Source organism: Metopolophium dirhodum, chromosome 1 (assembly GCF_019925205.1).
Source record: "Metopolophium dirhodum isolate CAU chromosome 1, ASM1992520v1, whole genome shotgun sequence".
Classification (NCBI taxonomy): Eukaryota; Metazoa; Arthropoda; class Insecta; order Hemiptera; family Aphididae; genus Metopolophium; species Metopolophium dirhodum.
In genome coordinates this window covers 84,278,721-84,303,469 of record NC_083560.1, presented here as the reverse complement: position 1 = coordinate 84,303,469, position 24,749 = coordinate 84,278,721, and the positions used below count along the sequence as shown (strand labels likewise).

Below are 24,749 nucleotides of genomic sequence, written 5' to 3'. Positions count from 1 at the left end.
TATAAATATAAAAACTGATTAACTTAATGCAGATAACCTTTATAAAAGCATTGTATTATTTATATTATTTATTACCTTTTAGATTCTGAGTAGAGCGATGTATTGATTTTACAATGATGTGTGTTTTTTTTTGTGTCTATCATTACGTTTTGGGGCAGTAAAACTGCTTCGATTTTCTTCAACAGTATCTTGTTCGATGGGATACTTCTAGTTATCTATAAGTATCTAGTTATCTAGATATCTATAAATCTAGTTGGTGCATTCAGAAGTTCAAATTTTAAAATTCTCAATAGTTTTCAAAAGCGCCGAGAAAAACAAAAGAAAATTAAGGAAAGACGGGAATTTTTACGCAAAATTTGATTTTTGACAAAATCGATTTTGGTTTTTGGTGTAACTTTAAAACAAATTAACGTTTAAAATGAAATTTCTAATGGTTGTTTATATTTGCATTTTCTATACACGATAAAATTTAAAAAATATTTTGATTGATTTTGAACTGTTTAGGAACATTTTCAGTTTCCAATTTTATAAGTCTTTTTTCTATGGATGTCAATAACACTTTGTTTGTTGGGTAAAAAGGCTTGAAAATTTAATACAAGGCTCCTACTATATTGTTACAATGACATTTGAAAATATTAAAAATCCAATAATAATTTTCTTATAAGCATTTAAATTTAAAATATTGACAAAATACATAAAAACGACAACAATGTACAAACTATTTTAAGTTAAAAATTCCCAAAAAATTTTCTTTTTAAATCTAAGATTTTAAAATGTAATGCAAAATTTCTTATAAGTTTGTCTATCTTTATCAAAAAAAAAATGTCTACAAGCAAATCATAATTGTTAGCAATTTTGTTATTTTGTTGTTATTCAAAAATGAATAAATGTAGATAAATGAATATTTTACTGAATGTTTATATTTTTATTTTCTATACACCATAACATTTTGACTCTTTTTGAGCTGTTTACGGACATCGTCAGTTTTCAATATTTTAAATTTTTTTCTATAAATAGCAATACAATTTTATTTGTTGGGTAAAAAAGCTTGAAAATTTAATGCAAGCCTCCTGATATATTGTTAAAATAGCAGTGGAAAAATATTAAAAATATATAAGCACGATTTTTTTTTATAAGCATTTAAAGTTCAAATTTTGACAACATTTATCACATTTAAAATTTAACAATTATTTTGTAGTTGAAAATTTATAAAATGTTCAACTTTTATAGCTAAGGATTGAAAATTTAAAACAAGATTCCATGTAGTACCTACTTGAATAATACAATTTCAAAAATAATATTTTTACTATAAGCTTTAAAGTGTAATAGATCCTTAAAAATATAAAAAAAGTTTATTTAAACATTTATTCAGACGATTAATATCAATTATGTGGACCATATCATGAGTTAAGTCTTTTAGGGTCTCGACAATTTTTTTTTAACATTTCAGTTAGTGTGTTTATATTAATCCGATCTTTTTTTTTATTATTTACGGTAATTATAATGGTTTTTACCAATTAAAAGTTGAACATTTGTTTGCATTTCATTGAATAGCCATAAAAATAAAACCTGTGTTCAAATACGTTTAAACACATTCAAAAATAAAATACAAACAATTTAAATGTATAATTAAATAGGAATTTTGCGGGGAAAAAATTGATCCTTTTATTGTTATCGTATGAACTTTACAAGTAGGTTGAGACTAGGATAGGTATTAATTTAAATCTAATAAGACCAAACAAATTAAACGCTTTAATCAGTAATCACATTCCCGAGTGAAAATAACAAGCTTCTTGAGTTTCAATTATAATATGTATTTACATTAAGCTACAGAATTCAATAAACGAGTTTTCTAAAACCCATTTTAATAACCCTTATCTATGATGTAATACCTAAGATATTTTCATAATGAAAAATCATAGGTATTTCAATACTTTTTTACATGAATTGTTATTATAAACCATATTATTTTAATAAAGATATTATATTTTTTAAATAATGAGTTAACTGTGATGTTCTAAGTAATCTCATGCTCGCCAAAGTATTTATTTTTTAACCAAATCCCTCTACGGTAATATCACGATTAATACTTTAATGAATGCATCTTTTTTCAACGCGTCAATTTTTGTTTTTGAAATCATTTTAAAATGTCAAATAATACCTATTACAAAAAATTGACGTTCTGAAAGTACTTAGCTATCAACTGTACAATATTATAATATATAAATAAACTGTAGCTACGATTAAAAACGTATCAGCAGATCTATTATTTAATTTTAAGCAAATATAGTTATACCCAGAACGCCAAAGTTCTCTTTAATTTTGTTGTCCACTTATTATTTGGTAAATAAATATAACTATCCAAGAAGGGAGATGATATTCAATATTATTTTATACTAATCTAATTATTTCTAAATTATTATGTTTTCATAACATTTGCCTTGTACCTATGTCCATATTCAGTTTATTCAATAAAAAACTAACACCAAACTATACAAGCAAAAGTAAACTAATTATAAACTATTGAAAAATTGTTATTATAGAATTAAAATTAACTAAAATAATAAATGAGGTACATACTTTAGAAAAAATTATATTAAGTACTAGTTTTTTTTTTGAATTTCACGAAACGTTTGGAACAACAACGTTGATTAATTTTCTTGAGATTTTACATGGAAATTATAAGTAATTTATTTTGCAATTAAAGTGCCTTTTATTGAAATGTTTTGCAACATTTAATATTAACAACTGATTATGTTTAACGGACGCATATAATATTAATTATCTCAGAGAATAATCCTGTCCCCCATTAAAATCTTGAAAATTAATTTTATGGTTAATTTAAAGAAACTAATTTGACTATAAAAGTTATATCAGCAAAACTACATTATTTTATAATAATTTCAAAGTTAATATCATCGAATGAGACAAACACATAAATACCACTTACCATTAGTATATAGTTGAATATTGAATTCGAGGTTTTTAAAAGTGCTCACTGATTATATTGTTTTTTAAACGTTTGTTAATAATAAAAAAAATCCACTGTTATGTAATATTATAAATTCAGCATAAACATGACGTATTTTATATCATTCATTATAAAACGTAATTTTGAAATGTTGCATATTACTATACAATACTTTACACACACTGTGCAATTAGAAAAACATATTATTAAAATTCTATTTGTTCTGTTTTTTACTCGTTATTATTTAATTTGCTTTGTAATGCATTATTATTCTACAGAAATGTATTACTGGTTATTTTGGAAAGTACTGAATACCTATCTGTCTTGTTGTGCTGAAGTATTCATAGACCATAAATATTATTTTAATAAAGAAAAATAAAAAGTTACCTAATCGCGTTAAGAATTTGCATTACACTTAATTAGTTTGTCAAATGTTATATTTTGTTTATTCTGAAGCCAATTAATTATTTTCTTTTTTAGACTATAGAAGGAATGATTTTTTTTTTATGTCTAATAGTAGCATATCATATATTTTTAGTTCTATGTATGATGTATGTAAGATGTTTGTGTTACTTTTATGTGCATTAAAGGTACAGTAATATCTGATTATTGTTTTGTGTCATATAATTATGTTCAGTACTAGAATTTGGGTTATATTTAATTATATAAATTAATGATGCTTTGTACAACAGTTTTTTTTTTTTTATTGGCAGTACGTTAATTATTTTTCTGTACAGATATTATGTGTGAATTATTTTTAATACTGTGTTTTTTATTATTTTTAATGGAATTAGTGTTGTATTGTAGGCACCATCTCAAATAGTAATAGGTACCAAAGTTAATTATAGATTCTATTAATGCTTGGTATAAAATTTTAATTTTCTTAATTTATAGTAAATTAGCTAAGTTTTTGAAAAAATAAATTATTTTTCTTAGTTTTATTATTGTCTGTATTAAGTGGTCATTCCATTTAAGGTTATGCCACATTTCAATGCCTAAATATAAGATTTTACTATTTTTAATGAAGTTTCATATATTATTGTACGTGATTTGAGATTAAATCGTTCATTTTCGTGAATACACAGACTGGATATTGATGGTTGGTTAGAATTAGTTATACTAGTGGTCCATAATATGATATTGTTAAGTAAATAAATTCAATTTTTTTAAACAAGTAGGTATGTTTATTCTAAAAAGAAAACCACAGATATAATATACAATATTTGTTGTATTGTTTGTTGTTGTCATAGACATTATAATATAAATATGTCTATAGTTATTGTATATCATATCATTGAAAAGTTTTTCCATAGTTTTAAAAGTCTTATCAGTAAATGATTTACTTTAAATATTTGATTATATAGATTATATAAAGTAATTTTATAATCCATGATTTTTTTCATAATTTTTCCATGGTTATATTAATTTATAATATCAATTTGCATAATGGTTAATTGGTTAATAGTTTATTACCATATAATAAAGGTTTTTACTTGTTTTAATACCACAAAATATCTATAGTTAATTATTAAACCACTATTAAGACGAGGGTCTAGGAATTAATAAATTCAAGTTAGTGCTTTTTACTTATAGTTATTACTTATTTATTGTTTTTATTTTAAATTTAAAAATATTAAAGTTTTTAAAATGTGAGGTTCAATTTATTTAGTTATATCACTGGGCAACACTATAGCAACTCATATTGGTTATGTTTCGCGTTTTCGGTCAAGAGTGCATCATCGAACCTGTTATAGAATATAATTCTGTACACTAATTAAATGTCATGTTAGTATGCATTCTAAATTCTGAATTTTTTCTTTTTAAACAAAAAATGTGTAATTGTAATATTACCTATATTATTATAAGTAGCTATTATAATGTAAATCGTGAAGGTACATTTCTTATCTGCAGGTCTGTGCTTCGTTATAAAACGATTTAACTGGTGACGAAGAAAGAACTGTCGAAGCCGGAAGAACTGCTGAAGAATGGAAAAACTGCTGAAGAATGTTCAACTTGAGTGGCTGCATTACGGTATTCTTCAATCACAATCGGCTTTTCTTGTTTGCTTACGTCCCTGGTAATGATCATTTGGATTTAAGCCTTTGAAAATCCTTTTTTTTTAAATTTAGCCAATTTTGTATCCAATAATTGCTCGATTTGCTTTAATTATTTTTCCGCTTTCCTCTTCCCGTGTGTAGTAGATACCTATCATTTATTATTTTATTATAGATTTCATTTTTCATGCTGAATTTGTCTTAGCAATTTTGTAATCGTGCGCTTTAAATTGTAATGTCACTAAATGTCGATGAGCCTCTTATCATAATAATAAATTTCAAATACTCCATATTAACACACTTCAAACCCAGTAAAAGTTTCATCACAAGCAATATTTATTTACAATATGGGTTAACTAATAATATTATCACAAACAGTATTATGCGTTTACTCCTCCCGGTTCCCCCATTCTCTTGTAGTTAGTCACCTTATACTTAATTTGTGTAGATAGTTTTATGACACCTACTCGACTATCGACACTTCTGTCTAGCTTCACTGTAACGTACCTGTGGTAGCTTGTTTAACATTATATTGATTGATTACCGAAATATGTAAGGTTAGGTTAAGTTAGGTTTTACTATTTTAGAACTATAACTAATTATAGGTACCTACCACGATGTAGACAAGATATTATCTTTTTTACGTCATTATATTAGGGCAATCGATCTCTATTTGCAATGATTATTAAATTATTTTGAAATTACCAATTGATTGAGATTATTATATTATTATTATAGTCTTTAGATAATTTTAAATGGTCCATGCCTAGATTGCTCGTTGTAATACCTAGGTTAAAATATAATGAAAGACTTATGATATAATATAATAAACTAAGTGTTTTTTTGTGAAAATATATAAATCTTTTGTTTAAACAATACAATTAATCTTGTAATATGAGTTTTTTAAAATGTTTAGTATTAAATTAAAATATGTTTTAGTGTGTTCTAAGACGTATATAATTATATAAATATATTGTTAAAGCGACTACTTTTCTCATATTTTGTCGAACTTAAGGCGTCATCTAGCGGATTATTTGAATCAAGTTGGTACGAGCATATTTAAATAGAGTGCGCTTCGTTGTTTGTGAAACAATATTCGAACAAACTTACGATACAGAATACATTTCAGTATAAATTAATATAGTTTTACGTAGTTTTTCTTAATCATAACAGTTCAAACCTATCCACGATAGACTAATGGACGGCAGTTATTGTTTGGTCATATTGTTATATTATGTCGAATGAGAAAAATAAATATCCATCCTAAATATTTAATCATGGTAGGTATTTTTTTTTATTTTTATATGCATTTTATTTACATTTTATTTAAACGATAACTTACACATTCAACGATGCTGCATAACTACTTTTTACTTAACCTGTACATTTTTGTGTTTTGATAGTTATTTTTCAAACGTTCAGAAGACAGTAATTTAAACACAACAATGTGTACTTATATTATAAGTTGTAAGGTAACTGTAGTCCGTAAGCCTGTAGGTCCCTAATTTTCTTAATTTACATATTAAATATGTTTTTGAGCTGGATCTAATGTTTCTGACCGATTTTTGTAAGGTTTTTGTTTTTGTAGTTACTTATAATTAACAATAACATATATAATTATAATTTAGGACTCATCGATTTCCCTTGTAGAAGAAAAATATCAAGTGCTACCAAGTGCTATCAAGTGCTATCAATATTATCATTGTACATATTATGTTTTTACGATGTAATTAATACTATAAATTATATAATATTAATATGTAAATATGAGTGCGTATAATATTGTTAATCAATTTTTTTCTCTTTTATACCTCGTTGATTTTTTTACTTACTTGTTCCCAATTGAACAGTTTAATATAATGTCCAATTGTTTTATAATACTAAGCGATGTCAGATGTCCCTATATGGACATATTAATTATTTTAGATCACAATATGTAATATCACAATTGTAATTAAGTATATACGTAATATTTGTAGACATTGCAGTCGCATACAGCCATAATATAGGTAATAGGTACACATAGTTAATAATGTTTTCCCTTATAAGTACCCAATTATTGATATTTTAAGTTTAAATCGCCGACCCTCATCCAAACTTCGAGTAGGTAACCTTCTACCATATCGGTATATTGCAGTAAAAAATAAATTATACTAAAAAAATAAATACTTCTCGTATTTATAAAATCTATCAAGTTACCTACTCGTATATGAAAAAATATAAGTGTACGTGAGTGTGAGTTGTATTTCTATAATTCCCTGTACGATAGCCTGAAACGGATGTAAAATGTACAATTAAAATCTCTCGATTCACATTCGTACCTATGTGAAATGTGTATATATAAGGGTGAAAAGTGAAAACACACATATTGGAGCATTAAGTTCAAGGCACCGGATGGTAGTAGAAATGTTAGGTAAGTTTCCGGGTTCAAGCTTGGTGAAATAATGCTGACGTACCTACAAATCTTAAGCGAAAGTACTTCCTTTTTGGAAATCGAAAACGTTTACTAGAAATTAATAATTTCCTGTCGGAATTGTATCGTTATTATGTATGCATAACATTGAGACTTGCATCGCGTTTGAAGTTCACGATTTTTATTTATAAAATTTATATTGGCATCCAAAAAATGTTAAAATGTTTAAAACTAAAATCGTAGAAAAAGTCTGATATTGGTTATATTATTTACCTATTACTTATTAGGTATTATTAATTAATAATGATAAATATTTAATCTATTATTATATACATTGTGATTTGTGAGTGATCTAATTTTCTTGTGTATGACTCAGGTACCTATTACTTATTTTACTGGGTGTGGTTCCATACAATTATTATTGAAAGTTTTCAAATGTAAATTAATGTAGTATAGTAAGAATAATAAGCCACGGCAATTCCAATATTTAAATTTCTCTCGTAAATGATTTGATTTAAATGTTTTAAATATATTATGTATAATATACAAAGTGATTGTGTATATTTAATATAATCAGACAAGGCATATCGGGAATTATCAATATTTCCATAACAAATACTGACAATAATGGTAAAATTAAAAATATTATGTACCTACTACCATAAATATTTAAAAAGGGAATTTTAATATTCGTCGTATTATCTAAGACATTGCCTGGATCACATTGTATTATTTATACTTAATAGTTATGAGTTTTAAGAGACGTTACTGGCTAGTCCCAAATATAATCATACAATATATCCTTTCAAACTCGCAAATAACAGTGAATATGGTGCAGTTACTTATTTTTCATTCAATAAGATATGAGTTGGTACATATGTAATATGAGTGGTCATATTATGAGTTATACATGAGATGTAAACCGTATTTTTGGGTGGGTTAAGAAAAGAGATACAAAATAAAAACGTCAATGGTAATATTTCGAGACACATTCGTTTAACTTATTTTAGACCACACTATAATAATAACGTAATGATTGCAAATAAATATTTTTTGGATGTGGTATTTAAAGTTGTACGTTTATTTTTAATTACAAAAAATTCAAATTATTTTTTGGTATATAAACCTGTGCTATTTCAGTAAAAATAAACGAACCTTGGAATAATATTTAAAGAATGCAAATGGATTCAATATGCGTTACAAAGTTTTTTGGTGTGCCAATTACAAAACACACTAAAGTTTTGTTTTGGGTAAGTTTTTCACTGTCAAAGTATTGCGATTGTAAATCAGACCAAAAACTTATGCCAACGTCTTAAATAAACCTTCTATGTTTAAATTGAAACTAAGAAATTAAATCTTACTGTATTTATAATATACCTAACCATATTATACCTCATACGTGGTATATAATATTTTAGCCTTTTGCCAATTTTAAATATAATTAAAACTTCAGTTGAAATAAAAATAATATGAAATAATTTCGTATACCTACTGATCAAATTATTTACTTTTCTTTCAACTGATTGTTATTTAAAAGCTTACTAAGTTTACTAAATTAGACTTTTATTATAATTGTTTTAAGTATATATTATATTATAATAATTGAAATCCAATTGTTCAAACCAGTAGGTAGGTAATGTTTTGTTATTAACGGTTTTCATGAAAATAACTATTAAATCCTTTTAAACAGCATAACTATTTTTCTGAAATGATGTTAAGGATTTTATTATGAAACTTTTAGCACAATATTATATACAATGTATATAATATATAAGCATTTTTGTTTAAACCAATAGAGTAATGGTTATCAATGAATAATTAAAATAGAAACCATGTAATTACCTCACAAACACATAAAATATATATTTTTTAATACCACGGTACATAAAAATGACCTTTTGTTAGTGTTCTATTGTCCGATTTATACTTTGATTTATCTCCACAGTTATGAACCGCAGAGAAGACCTATTTTATAAATATTCTGGTATAATTAAAAATTGCCACGAAGAAGAAAATAATATTGAACTGCTACCTTTGCATTTTAAAACAGTGAATGACGAATGTCAAATATTATCATATAATGAATCGAACAACATTTGAAATGTGATGAAATAAATGATAATTTGTCGCATATATAATTTACTATATGTGCTACATACAAAAAACTGTTTTTTATTATGATAAGCATCTAATATTGTAAACACAATATAGAAGTTTTTGACATAATATATCCAGTAACACCATTTAATTTACACTGCGGCCCGAGTAAACTACCCACAACGATGTAATGCTAATTTATGTTATGGTATAGACTGATTAACTTTTGCATATTATTATTTTTAATTTAATTGTCACGTTTATTTTCCTGTACAACACGCACACGTTTATACGCACAATTTGGCATTAGTGAATATCGTTTTATGTATTCGATGAATGAGTGAAATAAATTAAGGAATTAATTTAAATAGGAATCCCAAATCGTTTAAACTTTAAAGGAAATAATATTATACGATATTATTGCCGGTTGTCTTCCCTATAATATTTTAATCGAACCGAGTAAAACGCAAACAAATCACGTACCATAAACTTTTCACGGTATTATTTTTCGTTGAAATGATTATAGCTCTCTCCCCATCACACTGTACAGTCATAGCATTCTTAATTTATGAGAAAATTAAATATTTCATACTTCCAATTAAATTTATACATAAGAAGAAAAATGGTTTGTATTTAAGAAACATAAATAACACCCGGACAGTGGATGCAGCATTATAATAGACCTCTCGCCTCACTAAATTTGCCTATAAAGAAAAATAAATGGCCCGAATGAATATCGTGATTACCAAGTTTGAATAAAATTCCCCCATGCCTCCCGTCAATGGTTAAACGACGTTATTAAAAACTTTTGTGGACGTATGTGTTAATATATTATTTATAACTATCGAACGGCTGCAGCTTGCTCGACGTCATCGATCTGACTTTTTAACCTTTGGGGTGAACAAAGTTAATAATATTATAATCACATTATGTGTTTGGAATTCGATTAATGTCTCGCTGATAAAATACATTCACTATTCGTCACCAACCTAATACTACCGTACTAGTCCGTACCTACTTAATTCATTCTCGTTTTCAGGAGCCAGCAGAATATTTTAATTTTCTAGTTTGTCCAAACACTGGTACGCAGCAGCCGCAGCAGGCGTTCGACGATTGTTTCTAAAATATAACAGTGGCAGCCGTATCGACGAAGCGATACTACCAGTGGCGTATTTAAGCGGGGAAGTGTTACAATTTCACCGGGCAGAAGTCTTTCGGGGCAGAAAATTGTATAGGGTGATCTCTCAAAAATTGTTATAAGGTACCTATATATAACATATTTTACGGAATGATCAAATATAAAAGAATTATTATAACGTGATATTGTACTACATAAATAATAATATATTACAACAATATTGCATTCAGTATATTTTTTATGTGGTCCTGCTTCAAATATTTCGGCGGAACGCTCATTCAGTAGGTTCTGAAATCATATATATATATATTAGTTCATCCATTAATAACAGTCGCTGGCCATACTAAACCATTAAAAGATATATGATGAAATAATTGAGGATTTTCCAAAACAAAATGGCCTATCTAAAATATAATTTAGCTTTTCTTTGTTATAACATCAGTACAACACTCTAAAGTTGTTTATAAATAATATATTTTCCAATATTCTTACATAATTATACGTTATATATTATGTTACAGAATTAGAACATATATTATAATAAACTGCGTGAGAACTGAGGACATATTGTGACATGTCCCCTGCATGTAAAAAACGTGTGCCCAAGGTGGCAGCTATAGGGCGCCAAGTCATCAAACTCCTATATAACCTACCTATGTATATATAATGTATATGCTGAACAGTTTCGTCGATATCACTTATCACAATCGATCGCTAGTACACACACACACACACACACACACATACACCCAATGTATCGATCTTTTGTATACGATCGACCCGGCGTCGTTTTAAAACGTATAATTATGCAATCGCAGCGGAAACGGCGTTTCCGGAAACACGTTTGGCGATGGCCATCGGTGCGTATTTGATGCATTTAAAAAAAAATTGTGCGCAAAAAAACACCAACAAAAAACGCTCCAAACCGCCGCCGACACCGCCGCCGGAAGATTTATACGCGTGCCGGGAAACGGGTGCCGGAAAAATACGATCGTGTCACAACTGCCGCCGACAATAAGTTATCAGACGACCGGAAATAATATACGCTAGCACACACTCACACGCCAACTCGAACAATATGTGTATACGTGTCGCGCACTATATATTTTACGCGTGTACGAGCTAAATAGGACCAGCTGTGGTAGTTCCAATAACATTCATCATGTGATATATATATTATTATTATTATTATTATTATTATTATTATTATTCTAACCAGACCCGCGCACGCCACTGCACACGCCGCGGCCCTTGTCCGACGGTCACACGCCACAGCCGCCACTGTGTTCGCGTACGTTTTGTTTTTTTTTTTTTTTCGTTAATATTATTTTGTTTTGTTGCCGTTTTGTTTTTTACCGTTTCCCTCTGCGCAAACACGCGCGCTTGCGGTTTTAAACGACCGCCGCCGCCGTCACATTTTGAGTTTTTCACTCCGGGACACCAAATAATAATCGTTTCTCCGTGAACAGAACAACCGCAGCGAGTGCCAAAACATCCCCCGACAGCTTGCTGCGGTTCTCAGAAGGTATCTTACTCCTCCACTAAACGATCGCAATCGCTAACGTAATTTTTCAACGACTTCGTCGAATTTTAAATTTCAGCGATGTGTCCGGTTTTTTTTATTAATATTATTATGCATATATTATGATTTCCGTTGTCACATGATATTATATTATTTCAATCCGATCGTCATTCGTCGCGCAACACAATATGTCGTTTTCAGTAGGTACCACATTTTAACAAAAATAAAATACAAAATAGAAATAATACGACTTTAGTTAAAATTATTCACTTTTTTAGTATATTTTAACTGATAATAATACTACTCTTTTACCATGATAATATAATATTATAATATGAATCAGAGTTGAATAATGGGATGAATTCCGAATGCACTCTGAGCGTTAATATATTGTAATAGAAATATAGTCTACGTACAGAAGCGTTTTATTTTTCCGGTATAGTGGGTGGTTGTAGACGGGGTGAGAGTGAAATTGGGTTGCGAGATTTTCGAGATTTTTGGAAGGCTAATCCCACCCCGTTGCCTATACTGTAGGTACCTACTCATGCAGACTACTTTGCATATACCGTCGAAGCGCGTTGCAAGTGGACCCTATTAATGCATTCGCACGCGGTTTTTACGAAAAACTTATTTTAACGCCTCTCCAAAAGCAGAATCTAATGCGTTACAATAATAATATTAGGTATTTATTATGGAAGGGTTTTTATTTACGCCATCTGAATGCATCTGATCACAGCGCACGTGGAAGTGATTCTCTGTAATACGATTATTGTACAATTTATAATTTAGTATACAATATAATATTGTCGTATGGAACGCGGAGACGTTTAATTATGATATTTACGATGTGTGTGTTTATAATCTTTCCCTTAGCCTACTCCGTGTAGTTGGGTTTTTTTTTATTGATCAAACAATTTAAAAGATCCCTTGACGTACAGAATTTAAGCATCAAGTCATCCTATACCCGACACGACAATAGAGAATTATAGAATTAAAGTTAATCCATATAAAAAAAAATTATCTAAACCCATTGTTCGTTTAAACGCCGGATATGGCATTGTGTTACCATAACGGCAATTTTATTAATATTAATTTACAGTGAGCCTGTTGAAATACCATATTACTTACTATTCGCAGATTTTGTTGTCATAATATAATATATGTTGAAAATCATGTAAAATTAAAGTGTTCACCAACCTGCACCTGAAAATAAAAAAAATCCACAGTTAAAATACAATAAATTATTTTAATGATGTCACCTTACCATAAATTGATAACATCTACAAAGAGAGGCAAATACCAACTTAAAATTCATAAAATATTATATAGTATTTATAACTCCTTAATACTAATGTTCATAGTTTGATACATAATATAATCGTACCTATAACAATATTTTATAATATAATATACAATTCTGAAAATATTTTATAGTATACCAGGTACCCATTATCATAGAGGTTTAAAACTTTATTTCTTATAGGTTCTCTATATTATTGTCTATTAAAATAAATATATATATTCAATCTTATATGAACCGATCGTTTCAATTAGTGAAGATTCTAATCAGTCTTTTGGTCTTTTTTGGTTAACCTCAGACTAACTTGAAAGTTAACCATAGCATCTGAAAACAAAACAAAAATGTAACCAGTTCTCGGGAAGTTAATATTTATGTTATGAAATGAATTTTTTTTTTTGTGGCTGGCTCAAGATGATTACGATTTTATATTTATTCCTGTTGAGTGAAAAGCATTATAAATTATAATGGTTTCAAAAATGAACAGTCTTTGGTTCACAAGCCAAAGCCATGACATTTGATATTCAGACTTACTGACATCTCTTCGGGGCTTAGTCCATAGCTGTAGCAGTAAACAGGGTGACGAATTTATGTCATTCATATTTCCTAGTGTAATATGGCTTAGACATATTTTATACAAAAAAAATCATTGCATATGTTTTTAAGAGAATTATAAAAACATTGTTGAATACTAATTTATTTTGTTTTTAAAATGTACACTTATCTACACAACTCGGTGTTCACGATGACAGAGTGAAAAAATAAGAAAAAGTAGAAAAACGTGTAACACGCAGAATTGAATGACTTTTTGCGTCCCCTGGGTGTTTCAAACTTTTGGTCCCGAGACGACTTGCTCAGACGACCTGTGCGCTGTTCGAACATAAAAAATCGAGAACTCTGATGCCTGAAACTACCGAAATAGTTATCGATAAAAAACACAAGAAAAACAAACATTGATGGGTGCGGCAGAAAAGAATTCCAGAAAAATGTCCTCCCCGTGACAGGTCGAAGGAGTGATAAAAATAATCCTCACCAAAGCTAACCTCCGGACATGGGATTACGGCACGGTGCCCGTCTTTTTGTGACATCGTTTCCATTTCTTTCCTCCATCGAACCGGAACACAAAAAAAACCTAAATAGCATATCTCCGCCTCGTTCATATTCAACTCTAAATCGACCTTTTTTTTTGTTGTGAATAAGCTATATATCAATATATAATAAGCCCTTAACACACGTTACATAAGCATTTGTTCACTTTCTATGTATGGCCATTTTTTCTTTCATAGGTACCTATCAAAGAGAACCATTATAGAATGTCTTTATGCAAAAGATAAAAACTCAATTAATCATCGATAATCGTAGGTATGATGGATTATAGTTATTATTGTTATTATAGTTATCCAAATGGATGTAGGTAGTATTACATTAGAAGTATTATACATACATGTAATGGAATTCAAGATATTCCAAAGCAAGTACTCAGAGTTATTAGAATATTGTATACTGAATTAAGTTTTTTTTTTAAATACTTTGTTTATAATATTGGATAAATGTGTACCTATGTGGTTTTATATACGAAGTTTGGTATACCGAAACACGATGAAAATACAGATGTTTTTCTATGTTTTGATGGAATCAGTATAATACGTCGATACACAGAAAATTAATTAGAACTTTAGGCTGTAGATTGGTTTATTTTATAATTTTTAATTATGGTTTCATAGATAAATAAAATCTTTTGTGCAATATTATACTTAATTTTTCAAATAGATATTGTAATTTTTTAAAAACAGATACCTAAAGATATACATAAAAGATTTTGGACAAATTACTATTAAAAAAAAGCCTATCAAAATATTTTAACATGTAAGTATTTATAACCTTCCCAAAAACCATACTTCAAGAGTGACATTCGAATGATCCACAGCAGAACTTGCAATAATTATAAAAACGTTATGATTATAACGTTAATTTGACAAAAAAAATGATTGAAATTGGTAAACGTTATAACGGAAAGCGATAATCAAAAATAATTAAATACCGCATAACAACGATAAACAAAATAAATTATATTATAATTATTATATCATTAAACAAAAATATAACTCAAAACGTAATTTATAGAATATCATTAAACAAAAAATAACACAAAATGTAATTTATAGAATATCATTGAACAAAAAATAACAAAAAATAATAAAATCTATTTATTTAAAAAGTCTGTTGGTTTCGTAGAAACATTTATTTCATGCAAAGAATCTAAGAATTGATTATATTATATTCCGTATCTGGGTCATCACCTACCCGCATTAGTTATTATTATTAAATTGAATAGGTATTAACACAATTTTAAATAACGATAAACGCATAACTTGTGTAACGTTTTAATTGTAAATAACATAAAACGTATTTTTTTTTTCAAATGCAAGCACTGGTCTACAATAATGCCGAGTCAAATAAACATTTTTGATATTGTTAACAAAATTTAATATACATCGGTAATGGGCCACTAAATTATAATTAAGGGACCAATGGCTCATTATTGATTCATCAAATATTCAGTGATTGCATATTCAACCTGGCATAAGTATTATCATATATCTATAAAATATAATTAAACATTAGATAGATCATTACGAAAAGTATATTATAGCACAAGTAGGTAACCACGTTCACGGTTTTTATGTTATCCCCATTATATTATTTTACACAAACCTGATGTATAATACATATACCATGTATACCGTGTTTTCGGTGAGAGTAGAGAGGCTAATATACGCTTTTAAGAGTAGTTTGGGGGGGGGGGGTTGAACTTTTGAAAATTAAATAAAAAAGTATTTCTTAATCACCTAAAGATATTACATCTTTAATGCATTTAAGTGATTAAAAAACATATTATAATGGAATACTCTTTGTTGAATACAGACAGAAAATAATCCTTTCTAATTTCTATATATTTTTAATATAATATAACCTATACTATGGGCTAAAATAAATATGGTAAATTGGAGGAGACTATAGCCCCCTTAGCCCGGTGCCCTTAATCCGGTTATAGTCTTATAACGGTGGTGCATCGGCTGAAACACACACGAGAATACCATATCCGTGTCACTAATGGCAGATTTTAAAAATTTTTTTTATTTGTTTGTGGGGGGGGGGGGGGGGGGTGTTCTGAAAAAAAAATATATTTCAAAGGTACCTATTATTTATTATTTTTATAAGTATATTATAATTGTTGAAAAATTAAAATACGCCACTGAGTGTCACAAGTCGTTGACCGATAACGGCTAACTGGTGGCACACCGGAGAACACATATGGGCTGGATCTTGGATGTATTATTATAATCGAAGGGTTGGATTAACATAGGTTAAGTTAGGCTATCATATAATTATGAGCTTGCGCACGTCTAATGTATGGGTATGCCAACATATTATAAAGGCTATATGCACAATTATGATTATTTAGTTGACACGAACATTATCGAAAAATGGTATCGAAAAATTCTAGGTGATCGCCAAGTATATTCATGTATACATTAAGAGTTTTAAAAAAAGGGAAAAGTTAAATTGTTAGGAATCCCGTCACATTGGTGTGTGTGACATGAACAAAACATGTTGTTCGAAGCAGTTTCGAACATTTTTCCATGCATATACGTGACATAAATGCAGAGTTCTTTTGAAATTTGACATTACTATAGTACCCGGGTTTTATTATACTCAAGTCAACTATTGCTTGTTAACAAATATTGTATTTCTGTCTAAATTCTGCTAAAGCCTAAAGGGGTGTTTAAAGAAATAGTTTTTAAGTATTTGAGATTTTTGTGTTTTATTGATTTTGATTTTACAGACTTTTCTCTACTTCACGTCATGTTAAAATTGTTGTTTCGTGAAATTCTGATCATCTTGTGTTCTTTTTCATGCAAACAAAACATTATGTATAGAGAAACTCCATGCTCACAAACTTGCACATATTTTATCGTTTATGGGCGGTGCAATCATATGACAGCTATATGTATAATACACCCGTTTAGGTATGCATCAATTACGATTTTTTTAGTAGACGCAAACATTGTGCTTATTATAAAAGAGGCGTGTTACCGAAACATTCCAGGCGATCGCTGTGTAGAGTAACCAATATTCATACACTGATTTAGAGTTAACGAGGCGGTTTTTGGTACGGGTTTCATCCCCCGTGACACCGGAACCGCCGAAAAAATATTTTTTTTTTGTTTTTATGAGCCAAAATATAAATAAATAAATAAAGGTTTACGTGACGGACAAATTGAGTGAACCGCGACCGGCCGTCGAAAAATTTTTCGCAGTAATGTCATCACATTATTTGTGTTGGACGCAGCAAGGAAACTATATAATATGTATTGCCAGTAGAGTCATGCCGTGCCACGATGGGACTGTTTTTTTATTTTCATTTTTTAGTCGGAAAGCAAACATTGCTGTGGTCGGTAAATGTACTCTAATATTTTTGAGTGCGCCGTAACTCGATCGAAAATCACATGCAAATCATTGAAAGACACGCGGAAAGTATTCCAAATAATATAATGTATTATGCTATTGTTATTTTTCCAAATGCATTTTTGAAGTACCTACCTAATATAAATATTATTATGTAATTTTCAGTAAAAAATCAATAAGTACATCTTTGTAGATTTGTTTACGTAAATAAATCATTTATATAATAACTTGGTAATACATTTTTTTCCCGAATCAAATAATGCTCTTATAATCTGAGTACCATCGTGCCTTATATCGATTTAACTACACTCTACAGCATTATCAATATTTATTTTAATAGGAAATTAATAAGATTATATTAAAGAACAAAAAATACGCTACTTATTTTTATGTACCTTTATAATAGGAATAATAAATATTTAAACTTTTAAATCAATTATATTAAAAAACACTTGTCTCCAAAATTTGATTTGTAAACTTTTTTTATCATTTATACAAACAACTTAACTACAGAATGTAACAAAAATACCTATCGAATAAAAATTTAAAATTAAAACTAGTTGAACATATGACAAAAATTATGTAAATTATATGGATAATAAATAATTAAAAAAATATACTGATACCAGGAAATTTCCAAAAAGAATATTTTGAAAAATTTTATAACGTTACAAAATAATTTATTCCAAAGAAATATTGATATTTTAAAAACTGTAAAAATAAACTATTTGACTTAAATAAATGTTTTACTGTAAAAATTTGTCTAACAATTCGCTATTTTCAATTTTTCCAAAAATTTTTTTTTATTTTTAGGATTATAAAATAAAAAAAAACAATAAACTGTATATTTTGTAACGCATAATATATACCTATACTTATATAAATATATAAAAACTTTCAAATATTGATTAGTACAAACGTTATTTCATTTGTCTGGGATTTTATTTGTACCTTGTAAAGTTTATTAAAATTATAAGTTTGAATTTTATAGGCATTTGTTTTTTATTTCTATCGATCTACTATGAAAAAAACCGGAAAATAAACTATGTTAGCCTTAAGTTAAATTATACTACATAGAATAAAATACGTAACACGTATTTAATATATTTTTGACTTTTGAGTGTGTTGTTTTTACTTATTTTTGTTTTTATAATTTTTTTTTTCAAAAATTAACAAACTTATTAAAGTTTAAATATTTTAAAGGGTGATTATTTATTATAATATACTTTTTGTGCTAAGGTAGCACAATTTGTTTTTTTGAGTAATGTTTGATCTAATTCCATCATAATCATATTTTTGAATATTTTTTTAAAATTTTTTTCTCGGATATATTTGTATATTATCCCAAATCTTATAATTTAAAACTTTTAACTAAGTTCAACCTGCTACAGTCGGTCGTAGCATTAAACTCTTGATATACAATTAGTACGTCATAAAATTATTTTTTTTTTTAGGTTTTTAAAATAATTTTTATTGCGTTTTTGCATTATTTTAAGTGCTTTGTTTAGAGTTTTTAGAGCTACAAAATTCCAAATCTAGTTATTACCTTCTAAATATAATATTATTATATCCAGGTACTATATCGCTTAATTTTGTTTGGTGTTGTGGTTGTCTATGAATGCCATTCATTAACGAGAACGACTTATATTATTTATATTTTTAAAACTTTATTGTTTATGATTTTAAAGGAAGTAGGTTAATTTGAGTATTTTCTTTTTTTTTAGATTTATATAAAACTGCTGTATAATTAAGAAGATTCAAGAAAAAATCCAAGATGAGAATTCCTATAATATGTCCTCGTAAAATTTAAATAATCTATTCCATAAATTTATTATTTCGAAGAAAAAAATAATCGTTAAAAGTTCATTTTTACGCAAGTATATGTGATTAACACGTGTTAATTATATATTAATGGGTCTTGAGCTGAATTATTAAAAAGGTTTTAGGTAATTTATTGAATTCATTTATGAAGGATTGAAGTGGGTATACATTAGATATTTTTGAGGAATAATGGCCCTTGATAAATATTTTGTTTGTTATTACAAGATAATGTGCCTATATTATGCATTTGTGAAAAAAAGTTGTGTTGTTCCCAAAACAAAAAAACATACAATTTATCATTGTATATAATATAATAAAAAATAATAACACTTTAATGTAAAACTATTATTATAAAGCGGAAGACAGCCAAGAGAATTTTTTTTCCTAATAGTGTATACTATTATGAATTGTTTTTAAGAAAATATGTTCGGTTAATTTATTTGTTATGTAAATAATTAATTTTGTGTTTCATTGACGTTCTTTCAATCAGACATATAAGTATTATTATGTTTAATGTTTAACACTGTAAGTTGTACACCTCCGATTAGTTTTTAAAATTATATTTACGTGAAAATAATTGAAAGATCGAATAACCGATTGATACACACTTAATATATACATACACTATACACATCTGTAAAACATACGAAAAAATAACCTACAAGTGCATTGTTTAATATAAAAAAATTAAATACAATTTAACCATGAAAATAATAATCATAATTTATTAGTGGGAGAGATATTTAACGATATTTAACAATCAATATTACATAATATTATCAGGTAACGGAAAAACGTTCACTCAAAAAAGATAGTATTGCTCTTAATTACCTGTCCAACACACCATCATATTTTTATAAAATAAATAAAAACCCTGACCTATGAGATACCGAAAATGATTTCATTGAAGTGGTACAGTATAAATGTGAATGAAATTATATTTTTAATAAAAATATAAATGTACCAACTCATAATAATTATAATTTGTTACTATTACATAGATATGATACTTATTTTTATTCTTTATCATCGACTTTACTAGCAATGTAGTCAATTATTAACGTTTCAGGTAGCTCGTCGTTAAAAATAGAAGGATATCTATTCCCCCCCCCCCCCCCCATAGTAAAATAGTGATGTAAATATTGTCACAACGATATTATATTATGACCTAGGTAGGTATACTCGTGATATCAATTTTACAGTATACAACACCAGCAGGTGCAGATTTATAATATTTTTGGGAAGTTTTGTAAGACTACTACTAAAATATGCATTATACGCATTATGTAAGTTCCTACATGGTACCTACGTCATATTATTTCGGTATTGACATGGTATAATATTAGTTTGATGATACTGTGCGGAAATAACTTGAAATTAACTTTGTCGTTATAGGTAACCATCATTATAATAGTACAACTATAACGTGGAACATAATAATGTTACAAACTTTTCTGATCAAATGTTTATCATAATATCATATCACAGCCATGTACTTATAGCTGATACATGCACGTCGTGTATCACTTTACAACATTAGCGTTGTGATAATGTATCATAACGGTGCCATTTTCTCGGAACGTATAGGAAATGACAATAAAATTGTTTTTCATTTTCAGTATAGCCACCTTTGCACAAGGCTGGGTTCAGACATTTTAAGCCCAAGAGTAGAAATTTTTCCCGCCTTTAAAAATATATAAATGATAATAATTTATAAACGACTAGCTGATCATGCATGCGGCATTGCCCGAGACCTCAAATTAAATACCTGTGGATTTACCCCCTTCTTAGACTCCGTTAACTGCGCTGAGTTTTAACACAGTTATTTGAATTATTTTGACCAATAATTAATATAAAAAAAAGGCGTACAATTATATCCAATCACAATAACTAATTTCATTTCTATAACTAATGGCAACAATATACAAATTAAAAAAATTACAGTATTTCGTGAATCAACTATATATTCAACATTTATATTTTATCTGCTAAAAAGCGAACAGTAAAAAATAAAAAAGTAGGCATAGTAAGACACTCTACGACTATAGCTGAGTCTTGCTCAATGGACAAACATTTGATGAAAACCAACCTAAGACTGTAGATTTGCATAATGGTCATGAAGGACATAGAGGTCATTCGTTGTATGCCTTTGATTTTATAAACCTGTAGATATATTAAGTAATTATAGCTGTACAACCTTACTTTGACTGAATTACAATAATGAATGTATTTTTCTAACGTAGTATCGTTTTCGATTTTGTTTTGGTTGAAATATATAATACAAATACAATTACAATGAATATTTTTTATGATTTTGCACTTCTTCATTTATTCTGGTTATATTCATTTTTGATGTCAATGCAAAAAAACTGGAGACAGATTCAACGAGTTCTTAAAATCTAACTTAATTCCAATATCGTTAAGATTGATATTCGTTTATATTATGTTCAAATTAAAAATATGTCCAGCATTAAGAAATAAAATTATTTTACTTTAATAGTAATAATTTTAATAATTGTGTTCAAGATTGTATTTAATTTTAAGATTTATCTTTATATATATTTTGTCTACCAATTATAATACCAATATAATCTGTACCATCGAAAAACCACTTAAATAAACAAAAAAAAAAAAAAAATGCTAAGTGTAAAAATTTAGTATCGAGGTGCACATACAAAGTCAGATCATGACTTACACACACTCACACACATATACATACAAATATTGCCTTATATTTCCTTATATCAGTGGTTCTTAACCTTTTTTTAAATGACGGAACACTTAATATTTTATAACATTTTCATGGAACACAGCCGTAAAATAAAATAGTATTTATATACATTTTCAAATGTTATAATATATTAAATACTGTATGTATAGCATAAAACAGTAAGTTAACATACAAATTACAAATTAGTCAGTAAAAAATAATAAAATCAATAAAAAAAAATTTAAGAACCACTGCCTTATATTAATATAGGTAAACGTACTATAAATATATTATCCTATATGCTTAAAAATACAAAATTACCTAAATTTCGTTTCAAAATAATTATAATAATATTATTATTAATAACAGATAAAATAATAATTCTTATAATAATGACTATTAACCAATATTATGGCTGAATATAAAAGGTATACTACATTGCTATAATACTGCTATTAAAATAAGCTATTCTAGTACAAAAGTGCAAAGCTTATGTGTTTGTTCACCACAGTGATTTAAAATTGAATAATATAATATATTATAAGTAACACTGTAAGATACTAAGAAATTTTAAAAAAAAACTTACACCCCTAGATGCCCTCTCAGTCGCCCACTATTTAATCCGGCCCTTACTGTACAGTACGTCGTTTGTTTTGATTGTTGTAATTATATTATGTTATTTAGGTACCTGCCATACCCTAATCATTTATCATTTCGTGACAGTTTTTATTACCGAATTCGAAAAAGGGTTGCGCGATGAAACTGATACGACGTATAATATAGACGTCTACGCATAGAAAGGAAAAAAACGATTTCTGCGATAAATGCCTGCCCCACCTTCTAACCACAGTTAACGAAGTTATTTTTCATTTCGACACTATCGTCTTGAAAAGTAAATCCCACGGATCTCCCCCTCATCCCTATTACGTGGCGAATCGTTTTCAATTATGCGTCCGACGCCGATTTTGAATAAATAAATTGTCAACTCGAATGGTAAAATGTATACGCATTGAACGGAGAATTATGGCTTCTTAAAATATCTACGAATGGCGTGATTTATGCGCGAATTTATCGGATGTGATACACACCTGCAGCCGGGGATCACCGTAAACAATTCATCGATATTTACAGTTAAGTTTTTCGTTAATATTTCTTAGGATAAGTTGAGGTAAATTTTTATTATATTATTATTTTATTATATTATTTATTACGTGTCGCGTCAGCAAAACAAACCTACGTTCGAATACGTAGACAGTTATACTATTACACTCAGAACAGTCAGAATCAGATGGTCGGAAAACTCCCCCCCCCCCCTCGAATGTTTTACCTTGGTTATATATTATATATACACACAATTGTATATGTGCATAGTCATACAATAAATTGTAAAATTAACATAAATTGCTATGCAATATTTAGACTTAATTTCAAATTGCCTGCAGATAAAACTGTAAGATATTAATTTTGAAAACGAATTTTGATTGATTTACAAGTAATTACGTTTTAATCAGATGATTGATTTTTCCACAGAATTATTTTTATTATAATTTATAATTTATTGGAATATAAGAAAATTGATCCGGTAAAAACGTAATTCAATTGTAAATGAATTAAAATCCTATTTCAAAATTTAAATCCGTCCAACTTAAATACTTATAGGTACTACAATTTTATCCGGCGATATAATATGATATTTTACACGTTATAAATGGCTTGAATAAAATGACCATAGTACCCATTATTATTATCTTCCGAAATTTGGATCCATTAAAAATAAACCTTTCATTCATAAGGGTGTTAAAATGTTCGGATTAGGCCCAAATTAAACTGCGTGTTCCGACATTAGACTAATTATTTTTATTTACTTGTCATACACTAATATAGGTCACCAAAATATAATCATATCGAACACAGACAACTTGAATTCAATAATTAAATTAAATAAAAAATAAATATAATTGTTGTAAACATTGAAATCTTGATACATATTGGAAGTTCAAAAACGACATAATAGAATAATTATTAAACTTAGGGGTTATTGACATTTTATTATTGTTACGCATATAATTTGACGAGGCAACTGTTTGGTAAAATTTCCATAATTTTGTTTTTAAATTTCGATTGGTTCTGGAACCAAAAATGTATTGTATACAGGCGTACTCAAGGACAATATAATTAATTACTTGTTAATATCTAGACCGCCTTTGATTATATTATTATTGTTACAATGTTGAGTAAGCATCTGTCTATGATCAT

At 27.8% G+C, this 24,749-nt stretch overlaps 1 protein-coding gene across 1 annotated transcript in view; it reads right to left on the bottom strand.

The window, feature by feature from the left end:
• Positions 1-13,292: 13,292 nt before the first annotated feature.
• Positions 13,293-24,749, bottom strand: part of LOC132937165 (uncharacterized) — a 145,511-nt gene continuing 134,054 nt past the window's right edge. Inside the window, exon 2 of the mRNA XM_061003993.1 lies at positions 13,293-13,398. Coding sequence (XP_060859976.1) covers positions 13,385-13,398 — 14 coding nt within the window. The 3' untranslated portion in view covers positions 13,293-13,384. The remainder of the gene's footprint in view (positions 13,399-24,749) is intronic.